This window comes from Crassostrea angulata, chromosome 10 (genome assembly GCF_025612915.1).
Source record: "Crassostrea angulata isolate pt1a10 chromosome 10, ASM2561291v2, whole genome shotgun sequence".
Classification (NCBI taxonomy): Eukaryota; Metazoa; Mollusca; class Bivalvia; order Ostreida; family Ostreidae; genus Magallana; species Magallana angulata.
In genome coordinates, this window is record NC_069120.1 from 6657571 (window position 1) to 6672502 (window position 14932).

Consider the following 14932-nt stretch of genomic DNA (forward strand, 5'->3'; position numbering starts at 1 on the left):
ATTTCTATCTTTTTCAGTGAAAATTCAAAAAATGATCGAAGGCTAATAGTCATATGATATTAAAACAAGTCGGGTAATACTTTTTTGCAATGTCAAAATATCAAAAATATTTATATACAGACCCCGAACTTTTAACTCTAAAAAAAAACAGCCTTTGATCAAGTCCCTTTAGTAATTCTTTATTCGTCAAAATTACAATATAAGTACTAAATCAGAGAACTACTCCAAGAACTCAACATATTAAAAAGTTTTAGAATGTGTAGAAGTCCAGAATGAAATGAGTTTTTTTGCTCATCTAGTTTATTGTTTTATACACTTTATACACAAAGAAAAGTATGGAAAATGAGCAAATATTTCAAAATACCGGAGGTGTAGTAAATATATTGATTATCTCCTTCATCCTGGTCTGTTGCATTTAGTGTATATATCAGCCTAGGGTAGGTATCGTTATAGTTATAGCTCTCTTCCACCACGGTAATCTTCACTATTGAGTCTTTGAACTTGGGTGGGTTGTCATTTACATCTGTTAGCTTAATGACAACCTGTGTAGAAACGAGGTGTTTCTGATCACTGACTGTCACATTCAATGTATAGCTGCTCTTTTTCTCGCGGTCCAGTTTCTTGCCAACAATAATGTTTCCTAAAATAGACCTCATTTTCAAAACAAAAATATACAAATGTAGAAGTATCACAGTATTTATTATTGACAAGGTAATTACAATTCTACTAAAAGTTATTAGATATCAACAGTATTTACTAATACCAGTTGTGCAAAGAGATACAATTTCAATTATTTTATATTTTAATTTACTAGTCAATGTTTAATATTTCAATCTAAAACAAAAATATTAGAATAATTTTCTAATTAACATTCAATTAATTTTTTTTTTTTACACTTTATCAAGAATCAAAGAGATATTATATCTCCAAAGTTGGTGTGATAAATACTGTTGAGCTGTCCTAAACACAAATTGTTATAAAGATAAATTATACATTTTATGCCTGCAATATAATTAATGACTAAATGACAGCCTCAAACAGACATTTTAGTCAAGCTATATATCAAATCGTTTGGTTTATAAAAAGCGATTTATAGTCCTCAATGTCAGCTTTGTCGGTCTGTTTTAAAAATGCAGCTATAAATGTGATCAGGAGGCCAATAGGCCTTAACGGTCACCTGAGTAGCATATAACCCATACACAAACGCGTCGAGGAGTCTCATATATTCATTTAATTAGGTTTCATTCTGGAGTAGAAAAATTATAAATTTGTCATGACGACCACCTCCCTGCCTGAAATCTTTCAAAAAAGAACTATGAAACTTATAATTTTGGCCAAAAACAAAAGATCTTTTCTACAAATAATGAATTCAGTTTTCCTTTCAGGTGTGTGAGAGTAAAGAAGATAATTTTAAACATTATATGCACTAACTCCTATACATCCATTTTGGCCCTGCCCTAGAGTCAAAACCCATACTCCAGGGGACATGAAATTTAAATTTTAAGTAGAGGACTTCCTGTGAACATAATTATAAAGTCACTTTTTATACAGATGTGTGAGAATAGAGAAAAAGATTTTAAAACATTATATGCATTAACACTATATTGCCATATCCCCCCTCCCCCAGTATCCTGAACCCCTGACCCAGGGGCCATGAATTTCACAATTTAGGTAGACATCATAACCATTTATTCAGTTTGTTTGCCCACATGTTTGGGAGTATTGAAGAAATTTTTTAAAGATTTAATACATTTTTACTATATGGCCATATTGGTCCAACCCTAGAGCTTGACCCCCTAACACAGGGGTCATGAATTTCATAATTTTGGTAGAGGGCTTTATTGACATTATAACCAGTTATTTAGTTTTTAACAAATACATGTATATATGGGAGTAGAGAAGAAGATTTTCTAAGATTTATTACAATTTCACTATATGGCCATGACCCAGGGGCCATGAATTTCACAATTTTGGTAGAGGGCTTTATGGACATTATAACCATGCAACCAGTATTTTCCTCACGTGTGTGGGAGAGAAGATTTTTGAAAATTTGGCTTTTTTTTAAAAGCATATTTGGCTGCACTTGTGGTGCCCCGGGGGTGGTAGAGCCACGAATTTCACAATTTACATTCCTCTTACCATAGAGATGCCTCACACCAAAAATGGTAACAATTAGCCTTGTAGTTTTTAAGAAGAAGTTAAAAATGTAAAATTGTTAACGCACGACGTACGACGACGGACGAAAACGGATAGCAATAGGTCACCCGAGTTTACTCAGGTGACCTGAAAAGCTGGATCCATATTGCCGACTTTTTAATAGTTGTAGATTATGATTATTTTACATTATTAAGGAAGGTAAATAAACTGTATCGATAAAGCTGACTCATAGAAATCATGGTTACTTTAAAATAAAGTACTACAGTACTAGCTATAATAGTTCATTAAACGGTGATGCTGAATGTATGTTGAACAAGTTCATTCCCTAACTATATATTATCTTATAAGTGGATTGTATTTATTGCACAAATCAAGGGGTGGGGGATTTGCCCTCCCCCTTTCCCCTCGAATATGTTTTTCAAAAGTTTAAAAATTAACTTAGAGGGGAATGAGAGCTCCCAAACACAATAATGAAAGACTGTACTAAAGTTGGCAAATAGGGGTTAATATGAGTAATTAAAATATCAAACAAAAAAGAGAAAGTATCTCACCCAACACCCTCTAATTAGAATGATTTTGGTAGGGAGTTACTGTGTGTAGTTAGTCTTGATCACCCACACCATGAATTTAGAAAACATATTGCCAGAGACTTTTCCAACCAGTTCTTAAGACCCTACACCTATCAATTTAGTAAGTAAATTTATTACCTTAGGTTTTGTAATGCTATGAAGTTAAGCCGTAAACTCTTGACTGTATTCATTCAGCAAACATATTACCTGAGGTTTTTGTAGGCATAAGGAAGTATCCATTAGTCCCTGACTCAATTGAATAAGTGAGTGCAGGGCTCAAGTCTTTATCACGTGCTGTTACATTTCCAACAGAGGTACCATACTCAGCATCCTCTGGTATTGAAAAAGTGTAGTTGCCAGGGTCAACAAAGTACGGTGAGTTGTCATTGATATCTTCCACTGTTATTTCTACACTTGTATTGGTGCTCTTATAGCCATTCTTTCCCCGATTATCTTTGACAACTACCTACACAGCCAAGTAAATTTAATGAGAAAATGATAGTCTGATCTGTTAAGATGATTCATATTATATGGTAATCAGGTTTGTGATTCATTCAAAAGGGAACCTTAACATTATAGCAGTCATTTTACTTTTTAATTTCAACTCACTGACTTTAACAAGTTCAAATGTTTTAAGATATAATTTTTCGCTTCATCTCATGCAGATTTCTTGATATATTTTTGTTATGCAATGATCAATATAACCTAAATTAAGTCAATGAATAAACAAACAGGACACTATGTTGGCATAGATCTGCCACCAATTGTCAGATAATTATGTCGACTTGTCAGATCTTGATGTCGACTTGTCAGATAATTATGTTCACTTGTCAGTTCTTTAAGTCGACTTGTCACTTATTCACGTGGTTAAGAATTCAACACTTTAACTTTTCCACGCCCAATTTGTGCCATCCATTTGAAATAATATTTTCTGACAAGTCGACATAAGGATCTGACAAGTCGACATAATCATCTTTTAAGTCGATTTAATTATTTGACAAGTCGACATAATTATCTGACAAGTCGACATAATTATTTGACAAGACGACATAACATCTGACAAGACAACATCATTATCTGACAAGTCGACGTACAATATGAATGATAATTTTCTTTAAACTAGTGGCCATATCATTTTTTCTGTTAGATAATTATGTTAACTTGTCAGATCTTTATGTCGACTTGTCAGATGATTATGAAAACTTGTCAGATATTTATGTCGACTTATATGGTATTATGATGACAAGTAAATGGCAGTTAGTTTCACTAACACGCCTTGACAACAAAATGTTGAGTCTCTATAGTCACTATGGTTATTTTCTGACAAGTCAACATAAAGATCTGACAAGTTGACATAAATATCTGACAAGTCGACATTATCATATGAGAAGTTAACATAATTATCTGACAAATGGTGGCAGATCTATGCCACCATAGTGTCCACAGAGGAAAAAGTGTAATAAAAAATTACACAACCAAATGTGGCTCACTTGAATTTCACTTCAAAAAAACATCCAAGGTAATTGCAAAAAAAAATACTGCTTGCAAAAAATCTTCCAAACATTACTTTTTGTGATGTGTTTTAAAACTGAAAAATTATACTTAGCATGTATAAGTATCATCTCATATAAATATATCTAATAATACTCTTTAAAATTTATGCTCATATAAATATCTTTGGAAATGTATGCTCTTTAAAATGTATGTAAGTGCTCTTTTTATAATAAAAAAAAACCATGTACGACATAATTGCCTATTTTATAGATAAAGAAATTTAAATAAGCAATTGGGTCTTATGTCCTAATGTAGGAAGAAAATCGTTGAACAGATCGTTTGTGCATAGATCTCGGTAAAACGTTGCTGTTACCGTTAAATTGTATTTCTTCTTTGTTTCCCAGTCTAATCTAGCTGAGTCATTCACTGTGATGTTTCCTGATTTTGGATCAATGGTAAAAGGAAGACCTGGAACAAATTCACCAAACGAGTAGACTATTCCTTCAGTTCCAAAGTCACCACTGTCCATATCTATGGCATTAATTGGTGGGTTCTAAACATACCAACAAAATCAAGCATCAATTAATTTTTTTACAACCACAAAAATTCAATCCTTCTTAAACATTCATTCTAAGAAAGCTGACTTTTAATGTAATTACAGTACTCTAACAAATAAAATATACACTATATACAGTATAAGTAAAACATTTAGACTTAAGTTCAATCTTTCTAGCACATATTAAAAAGATGATGCTGAATTCCAAATCAACAATGTAAACATACATATCATGGTCTTTTAAAAAAAATATACATTATACACACCATACGTTTAAACAAGCACTTTAAGAAAATAGATTGCATCAAGCTGCAACATCTAAACGCTTTCACTACTTCATCAACTTAATCAAGGTTAACTGATATACTTTTACCATTATATATCAAACTACTAATATAATTGTCTTGCAAAATTGCAATATAAAATATGAGTTTACAACTGCTTTTTTTTTCTTTCCAACCGATACTTTTTATGCAAATATTTCACAACAATTTTCTTAATTGAAATTTTTAAAATATGATATAAATTAGTCTATATAATTGTAGTAAAAGTTGTTTTGATAAATGATATAGATTGCCTAATTATCTAACAAACATGACATGGTATTCAATCTGCGCTTTCCTTAATTAAAAAAATGGTAAGAAAATGCTGCTCTACTGGCCAATTTTTTCCTCAGTAGCTAGTAGAATGCTTGTGTTATAAAATGTGGTATAAATTGTGCTTACAATAAAGACAGGTGTTCCATTTCGTGAGTTTTCCTTTATAGATCCAGCATATGAAACTGCCTTAAACTTGGGATAATTGTCATTTTTATCAATGATAGTCACCACCACCTCAGTAAAGTTCTGAAAGACAGTCAAGACACGATTAATCTCTCTCTCTCTCTCTCTCTCTCTCTCTCTCTCTCTCTCTCTCCCTCTCTCTCTCTGTTTATTTAAAAGCCTGTTTAGTCATCATACTTGAACTATACAAAGTACATGTAATATGTCATCCAAAAGATTTACTACCTGAGGCAGTTCAGTAGTTTTATAAAAGAAAATGTTACCAAATACATCTAGAAAGAGTCAGTAACGTAAGCATATCATATTCTGGCATTCTTATAGAATTATACTCTAAAAAGTCTCAAGAGATTGTAAGCTGTCTAGATTAATACGTGCATACATAAATCCAAGTGTTACAGCTTTTATTTTATTCTATTGCAGTTGTATAATATGGACTTTCTCAGACTGTTTTTTAAAATAATTTTAAATAAATGTACAAACACTTAAATGGTTGGAAATTATCAAAATAATAGGAGTACAGTGGAGTCTATAACTCATGTGACATCAGAATTCTAATATGTTCTTAACGCCTAACCATCCTCTTTGGAGAGCCGCCACCTTCTGCTACCACACTGAATGAGAACTGGTGAGAGGAACAACTATCATGGTCCACCACACCAATTAAATGAATCACACCATCCTGGGACAAAATAATCATGGATACAGCATAATAATAAGGCCCTTGATCTAAAGATTTATTTTACTCAGAAGGTTTTTTTCACAGGTTGAAAATGAAAAACCACCGTATCTTTTTCTCTTTATATTTGTATTGCAATGCAGTAAAGAGTAAAATAATAAATAACTGTGAACATTAGTTGTTCTACAGGCAAAATCCAAATACTCAAGACAGATATTTTGTACAATTACACATATATTAAATCATGTAAAGAAAAAAAATATAACTCATAAATCTCACTTGTGTCACGTTAAACAGGCTTTCCACATCAGAGGTTACAATTCTATACACTATGGAGCTATGTTTGTCCGTGTCGTTTGCAATAATTTTGCCTACGGATACATTGATTGTTCTGTTCCCATCATTGTCATTTTCTGAAACGTTGAAATTGTACTTTTTCTGGGTGAATATTGGATCATGGTCATTAACATCCTTCACTGTTACTGTTAATAAAGTCTGAAATAAAAGAAGACGGAAATATTCTAGCTTCAAATGATACATGAATAGGTTTACTGATAAATATAAAATAATTTCAATCATTGTCGATAGCCTTTCCATTTGATTGGGGCTAAATTCAATTTTAATATAATTGCTGTAAAAATTTTCCTTTACACAGTCCACATTGTGAATTAGATTCTTGAACATAATATTATTTTTTTGATGTGATGGTTGTCAAACTTTTCTAAGCAAAATCATTTATTAAAAAACATCACGCATATTTTATTTAACCATTGATGAACTTGAGTACACTAATACAAGATTAAAATATACATTTTATTAAATCAATTATGATAAAGATAAAGATCAAGATCGATGTGTTGACATGTAGATTGTGATTGTGATATTTAATGTGATAGTTGTGATAATTGATATTTGATCAATAAAGGATAAAAATAAGTGTCGGGCTTGTGATCTCTACACCCCGACTTCGTATCTTGTCAAGGCTTTTGTTGTTAATTACTGAATTATTTTTTTTTAGATATTCATCTTTGTTGTTGTAATTTTTTTCCCTCATTTGACATATGTAAAGTTTATTTATCATTATATCTTTTATTATCAAATAATTTATTGTCAATATGAGTTATCCCACCTTAAAAGAGGAACCCACATTGATGCTATCTTTAAATCAAAGTACTGAATTACTGACGGGAGTTGATTTTATCGATTATTATTTATTTAAAATCAACGATAAGTTATTTTGCATATATGGCAAGTAAATTCCTATAAGTATGTGAATTACGCACATTTTTTGTAATATGAATTCTCATACAGGAATTTCATGAAAATTCAATATCAATATTCAAAGAATTAGTCCATCAAACTTCCTATCAGTGATCGAAATAGTTATGAGAAATTGTATGGATCCAAGCAAAAGTAAACTCTAGTCTCGTTCAACCAGACTCAGCTGTATCCGTTAATTTCCGATAAGCAAGAGAGACTCTTTGCTTGTCGGAAATTTACGGAGACAGCCGAGCGTCTGGTTGAACGAGACTATATTGAACTCTGGGGTAGGAATACACAAAATGTACGACTTCAAAAAATATCTTAATTGTTCGTACCATTTAAAATCTGACTATTTACGAGGTATCTATAAATTAGTTTCCTTGAAAAACAATGCTTAAGTACGGAAGCCCGTTGGTGCCACGTATGAAAAATATTTTATCTGGCGGCCGCCAGATAATTATTTGGCGGCCGCCACTTATTATCTGGCGGCCGCCACATAATTTTCTGGCGGCCGCCATATAATTTTCTGGCGGCCGCCACTTATTATCTGGCGGCCGCCATATAATTTTCTGGCGGCCGCCACTTATTATCTGGCGGCCGCCACATAATTATCTGGCGGCCGCCACATAATTATTTGGCGGCCGCCAGATAAAACCTGGCTTCCTGATGCGTGCGCATGTTTTAATGGGAGCTTTTTAGGGAGTTGTGGATACACTCTAATTTATTAGTTTTATTAATTATTTCTGAAACTTGACATTAAATATCAATTGCAGAGCTTAGGATTTTGAAAAACTGGTTGAGTTGAATGTATAGAAGACTTTGTTGATAGAATCTAGAATGAATTTTATATTACTTTGTGCCTTGTATTATACATGTATGTTGTAAAACATGGTACTTTAGAGTTGATTCTGAACTTTTAAAACTGAAGAAAACACCCGTTCAGGAAATCTTAACATTAAAAAACCTTAACTTAAGAGGAATTTTATGTAAACATGTATAAGTAAAGGAACGCGCTGCCTTCTATATGTTTTAATTTTGGTATAAGAATTTACCAACGCAGATTAAAGTCAGCTTTATTGACCACGACAGCTAGTACAGGCAATATTATCACGAGAGCAGATCCATCTATGACTTTATAAGGATAAACAATGATAAGTGTGAACTAGCATTCGTGGCCATAAAAATGAAACTATTTAACTGACTGTGTTGTTAAACCTTTATTCCAAATCACATGAAAGGCAGTACAATAAAAAGACCGCGATCGGCCACAGTCTCTCTGGGTAAATCAAAGTACTGAGAGTACTGAAAGGCGGGATCTTGAAAGTTTGAATTTGTAATTGTTTACGTTTTCCTCCGTTATGTTCCAAAAATTATGAGCTTGAATTAGTTGTTTCAATCTACATGTAGTATGCTAAAGTTCTGCCTTTTGTAATTGCCTGATACTTTGTCATAATTTTGCTAAATCCCGACCGGGACTGTTCTTCATAATTGTAGAAAATTGACACAACGGTATATTATGTAAAATAAGACCCCAAGAAAATTTTTAGAAAACTACAACTTACCGGGAAAATCAAAACAACCATTTTTAGTAGGGATGACAAATTGGTTAATTTTTAGTACTCGGTTACTTGGACGTTTTTCCGATCGAGTACCCGGGTACTCGTTAAGAGTGTAAATAAATCTGAACAAGTACATTGAGAACTGTAACAACTTGGTCACTTTTGTAGAAATTCCTCCTTACAATGTATGTTTAAGACAATTGTGATTTAACATGTTTGTCGTCCCCCCCCCCCCCCCCCCGTATAGAATAAGCTAGTTTACTCGCACAGCTGATATTTTACGATTTTTGAATCTTCAGTTCTTTTAAAATATTTCCAGACCTTTGAAGTTTAGGTCTGTTCAATTTCTCTACTGTGTGCTATCAAATTTATATAATAGACTATATAAACGACAATGTTCAGTGAAAACAAATCATTAAAGTAAACCAAAAAATAAGCGTCGAAGACAGCCAAAGGTGAGAAAGCTAGGTAACAGGTGCTTGGTCACGATATTTACTATAGCATTGAATCATGATTTTTAAAGTATACACTCTCATAACTGCAGCGGTGTGTGCATACAAATTGAGTAACGCGCGGTAGTATATGGTGGCATATCTCTGCCCCCTGTGTGCAAGTTAGTTTTCTCTTAATTTGTTGACATACAAGATAAATATGTTGACATGCAAGATAGTTATGTCAACATGCAACATAACTATGTTGACATGCAAGAAAACTGCAATCAAATAAGAGTTATAAAAAATCTCAAATATCGCCAGCATGTGACATCCAAGATGCTAGATATGCTACCTATTGATGTCAACATGCAACTTCTTTATATTAACATGCAACTTCTTTATGTCAACATGCAATTTAGTTATGTAAACATGCAAGATAAAAATTGTTGACATGCAACTTATAAGTTGCATGTCAACAAATTTATCTCGCATGTAAACATAACTAATTCATATTATAAAACTGTGCGTAATTTAAATACACGTGCGTAATTCAAATACAGATTAGAAACTACTTGCCATGCAAAATAACATAACGTTGATTTTAGAATTGATAATAATCGATAAAATCAACTCCCGACAGTACTTCAGTACTTTGATTATCTTCTTAAAATTGAAATAAGTCCTATTCATTTACATGTACTACCACACAATAAATTAAAGATTTAAAACATAACAACCATGCGTTATCTCTGAATTCATAGGTCTAATATTGGTGCGAGATATTTATCAATGGGAGAAAGATCAGCTGAGTTTCTGATGAGAGGCATTAAGATATTGATGAAGAAATCTTTTAAATCATGAATATGACTGGTTTTGCCCGTTATAAAGTATAGAAAATGTCTCATAACATTAAAACAAATTACATGATTGTATATTCCAACTAAGCCGGACAACATGAACATTAACATTTAACTTGGTTCTTCAATCGATAAGATTGTATATATCAATTAATCTATTGGTCACCAAAAATGTATAATCTATATAGATTTTGCTTACAAGAATATGACGTGATTCATTCACGTTTGGTCTCCATTTTCTTGTTTTATCGATTTGAAAAGCAGATGACTGCATTTGGAGTATGATTTTTAATGAAATTTCAGAATCGGTTGTATCGTGATTCGTGTAAATGATGCACGAGTTGACACAAAAAAGTAGTAAGTGGCGAACGAATTTATTTTTTACCTATTAATTTTATATGAATCGCTGCCAAAAAAATCATGACAGGTACAATATAGAAGGTCGAAAAAATCAAAATGGCTACTGCGACAATTTTTTGTTATTGTTATAGTACTTGGAATAATCTTATTGTAAAAAAGAAATATTTCTAACGTTAGAAGCCTGTGTTTGTTATCGGTATACAAATGTTAACTTTGTTCGGTAATTCAACAGTTTGAGAGTTTTCGGAGTTTCCATAAACCTTGTATAACAGATACCGTCCAACTTATAGATTTTCCCTTCGATCACAAAATATATAAATATAACGATTTAAATTATATACCTAAATATAGTTGCTTTGATTTTTCCGGTTAGTTGTAGTTTTTTAAAAATTTTCTTGGGGTCTTATTTTACATAACATACCGTTGTGTCAATTTTCTACAACTATGAAGAACAGTCCCGGTCGGGATTTAGCAAAATTATGACAAAGTATCAGGCAATTGCAAAAAGCTGAACTTTAGCATACTACATGTAGATTGAAACAACTAATTCAAACTCATAATTTTTGGAACATACCGGAGGAAAACGTGAACAATTACACATTCAAACTTTCAAGACCCCGCCTTTCAGTACTCTCAGTACTTTGATTTACCCAGAGAGACTGGCCGATCGCGGTCTTTTTATTGTACTGCCTTTCATGTGATTTGGAATAAAAGTTTAACAACACAGTCAGTTAAATAGTTTCATTTTTATGCCCACGAATGCTAGTAAACACTTATCCTAGTTTATCCTTATAAAGTCATAGATGGATCTGCTCTCGTGATAATATTGCCTGTACTAGCTGTCGTGGTCAATAAAGCTGACTTTAATCTGCGTTGGTAAATTCTTATACCAAAATTAAAACATATAGAAGGCAGTGCGTTCCTTTACTTATACATGTTTACATAAAATTCCTCTCAAGATAAGGTTTTTTAATGTTAAGATTTCCTGAACGGATGTTTAGTTCAGTTTTAAAAGTTCAGAATCAACTCTAAAATACCATGTTTTATACAACATACATGTATAATACAAGGCACAAAGTAATATAAAATTCATTCTAGATTCTATCAACAAAGTCTTCTATACATTCAACTCAACCAGTTTTTCAAAATCCTACGCTCTGCAATTGATATTTAATGTCAAGTTTCAGAAATAATTAATAAAACTAATAAATTAGAGTGTATCCACAACTCCCTAAAAAGCTCCCATTAAAACATGCGCACGCATCAGGAAGCCAGGTTTTATCTGGCGGCCGCCAAATAATTATGTGGCGGCCGCCAGAAAATTATGTGGCGGCCGCCAGAAAATTATGTGGCGGCCGCCAGATAATAAGTGGCGGCCGCCAAATAATTATCTGGCGGCCGCCAGATAAAATATTTTTCTTACGTGGCACCAATGGGCTTCCGTACTTAAGAACTCATTACATCGAATTTATTGATTAGAACTAAATGTTTTCAGTGGTGTTGAATTGTGCTTAGGCCCAAACACTGTTTTACTTTCGGTTTGCCTGAGTAACTGCATAGGAGAGTTGATTAAAATCAACTCCCAAAAATATATTATCAAAAGTAAGTTCATATAACAAGGTCATTAAGGCAACTATAAACACAATCAATTCATCCAACTAAACTTTATTTAAATGCATCTGTAAGCACCCAAGTAAAATGAATAATTATTGTCCAAGATTGTAAATTGACTCCTTCAATGGCCACGATATGAATGCATACAGTATTGTAATTCACAGTTATTGTATTTTACCTGATTAGAGTTTTTCCCATCTGTGACAGTCACGTTGACTTTATATATTTCTTTGTTGATAACACTGATAGGCTTCGTAAGCTTGACAATTCCATCCTGCATGTCACCACGTACTTCTTTCTTAATGCTGAAGTAATCTAAACAAAGGCATACCATACCGTCAGAGGTTGAAACTCTTTTTAAAGATAAAGTTTATTACTACGTTAACAAATAAAAGGGTTTCGATTGGTAGTTCCTATGCAGGTGAAAGCAATAGTCCATTTATAAACCATTGACAAAAAATGTCACCTAAAAGTCAGATTTTACGTATAAAAGTTATGTCTGATTTCTTTTTTCAACAAATCATATCATGACGTCTTAATTTCAGCAATGCCTGTTACTAGTATGTGTTTAATGTCTTAATTTTAACAATGCGTATTAAATTGATTTATTTCGAATTACTTGTTTTATTGTATGTGATGTACTTTATGTCTCGCATTTTTGTTGATTACATTTTATTTCATAGATAACATTGAACATGTTTTATTGTGTAGCATGTATTACTGCAATCAATACATAACCTTTTGATCAGTACTTGCTATATTTCTTGCCACAGCTTACTTTGATTTATGTTGTATTGTATATCAAAGGTAACCTTAATCACCCGATTACTGTTTTAGTATTGTATTTCATGTCTTACCTCATGTCTGTTGTAATACATTATCGCATTTCTTGTCTCACCATGACCCATATATATATATATTGTAGTAAGTAATATTATGTTTACCTTTATCGGTGCCATTTATGCTGTAAGTTAAGTTTCTATTCTGTGGATCATAGTCACAGTCAGTTGCTGTTACCCTGTAGACAGAGAAGCCTTTTTCACTTCCCTCCATTATAGTTGCTGTCATGTTTAATTTTTCAAACTCTGGACTGCAGTCATTGACGTCTGACACATAAATATTTATCTAAAAAGCAAAACGTTGACAGATTAGATTTGTAATATTCTCCAGATTAAACGTCATTTAAAATTTCTGGAATTATAGATGAAGCTATTCTATTTTATATGCTATACTAATTTTAAATTTTTTACTACTGAAAAGATTGATTAAAGTGATATGAATGCATGGTATTTAGGCCCTTCTTATGTGGACTGTAATACTGCAAATAACAATTGAATTACTGTACTGATCCCAATATCATAAACCAATTCTGACCCCAGCAACTGTTTTAATAGCCTTTTTAAGCTCAGGGGGCATGGTCACGATTTTGATTGAGATTTATTATTCCGTTTTTAATGTTAACAATGCTTCAGTGAGGTATTTCTAATAATCAACCAAAATTTGAGCGCGAGTCATCGAGTTATAAGCAAGATAAAGATCTCACAGTTCTTTCTTATGTAAACAAAGGTCAGATCATGTTTTTATTTTCATTTTGAAAATTCCTGGTTTAGACCTAAATGAATGTTCAAATGATAGGAACTGGTTTTATATGTTCAAAAGAAATTAGCAGATAGGAAAATCAGTTTGAAAGAACTTTTACTGGTATATTGAAGCAACGTTAACAAACAAGAGGCCCAGGGGCCACATCGCTCACCTGAGCAACAATTGCATTAATTCTGACCAAATTAGCATTACAGTATCAAAATATCCTGACAACTGAGTACAATAGATTTTGCTAAAAAAAAATGAAAATCTGCCAATTTTATCCACCTCTTATTTTTTGGTAAATACCAAGCCCCTTTTGCTGTTGTAACTGTAAGACGATTTTTTCTCTATTCCTATATACCCCCCTTCCATTTCGTGGCCCCACTTTTCTCTAGGGAATCATGGTTTCATCAAACATAAATCTGCATAACATGTGCTTTCACACTAAGTACTGAGTTTTGGACCGAAAACTTTCCCAGAATATTTTTTTCTCTAGATTTTCTCTACATATTCCTATGTAAAACTTGATCCCCCAATTGTAGCCCAACCCTATCGCCGGGGACCATGATTTGAACAAACTTGAATCTACACTATTTGATGATGCTTCCACTCAAATTTGAGCTTTCCTTGCCTAATAGTTTTTGGAAGAAGATTTTTAAAGATTTTCTCTATATATTCCTATGTAAAACTTGACCCCCCTCTTGTGGCCCCACCCTACCCCCGGGGACCATGATTTGAACAAACTTGAATCTACACTACCTGATGATGCCTCCACACAAGTTTAAGCTTTTCAGGCCGAATAGTTTTTGAGAAGAAAATTTTTGAAAAATACCAACAAACTTTCAATAATTCTCAATTATCTCCCCTTTAAAGAGGGCGTGGCCCTTCATTTGAACAAACTTGAATCCCCTTTACCTAGTGGTGCTTTGTGCCAAATTTGGTTGAAATCTGCTCAGTGGTTCTTGATAAGAAGATGAAATTGTGAAAAGTTTACAACAACGACGACGACAACAACGACGACAACGAC

At 32.8% G+C, this 14932-nt stretch overlaps 1 protein-coding gene across 2 annotated transcripts in view; it reads right to left on the bottom strand.

Annotated features, from left to right (window-relative positions):
- LOC128166502 (cadherin-23-like) overlaps nucleotides 1–14932 on the bottom strand; it is a 105811-nt gene that overhangs the window by 16274 nt on the left and 74605 nt on the right. For both annotated transcript variants that reach the window (XM_052831709.1, XM_052831707.1), the window contains 8 exons: nucleotides 13266–13446; nucleotides 12500–12636; nucleotides 6514–6729; nucleotides 6133–6237; nucleotides 5502–5621; nucleotides 4594–4773; nucleotides 2934–3192; nucleotides 365–640 (listed from right to left, as the gene is read on the bottom strand). In XM_052831709.1, coding sequence (XP_052687669.1) covers nucleotides 365–640; nucleotides 2934–3192; nucleotides 4594–4773; nucleotides 5502–5621; nucleotides 6133–6237; nucleotides 6514–6729; nucleotides 12500–12636; nucleotides 13266–13446 — 1474 coding nt within the window. The remainder of the gene's footprint in view (nucleotides 1–364; nucleotides 641–2933; nucleotides 3193–4593; nucleotides 4774–5501; nucleotides 5622–6132; nucleotides 6238–6513; nucleotides 6730–12499; nucleotides 12637–13265; nucleotides 13447–14932) is intronic.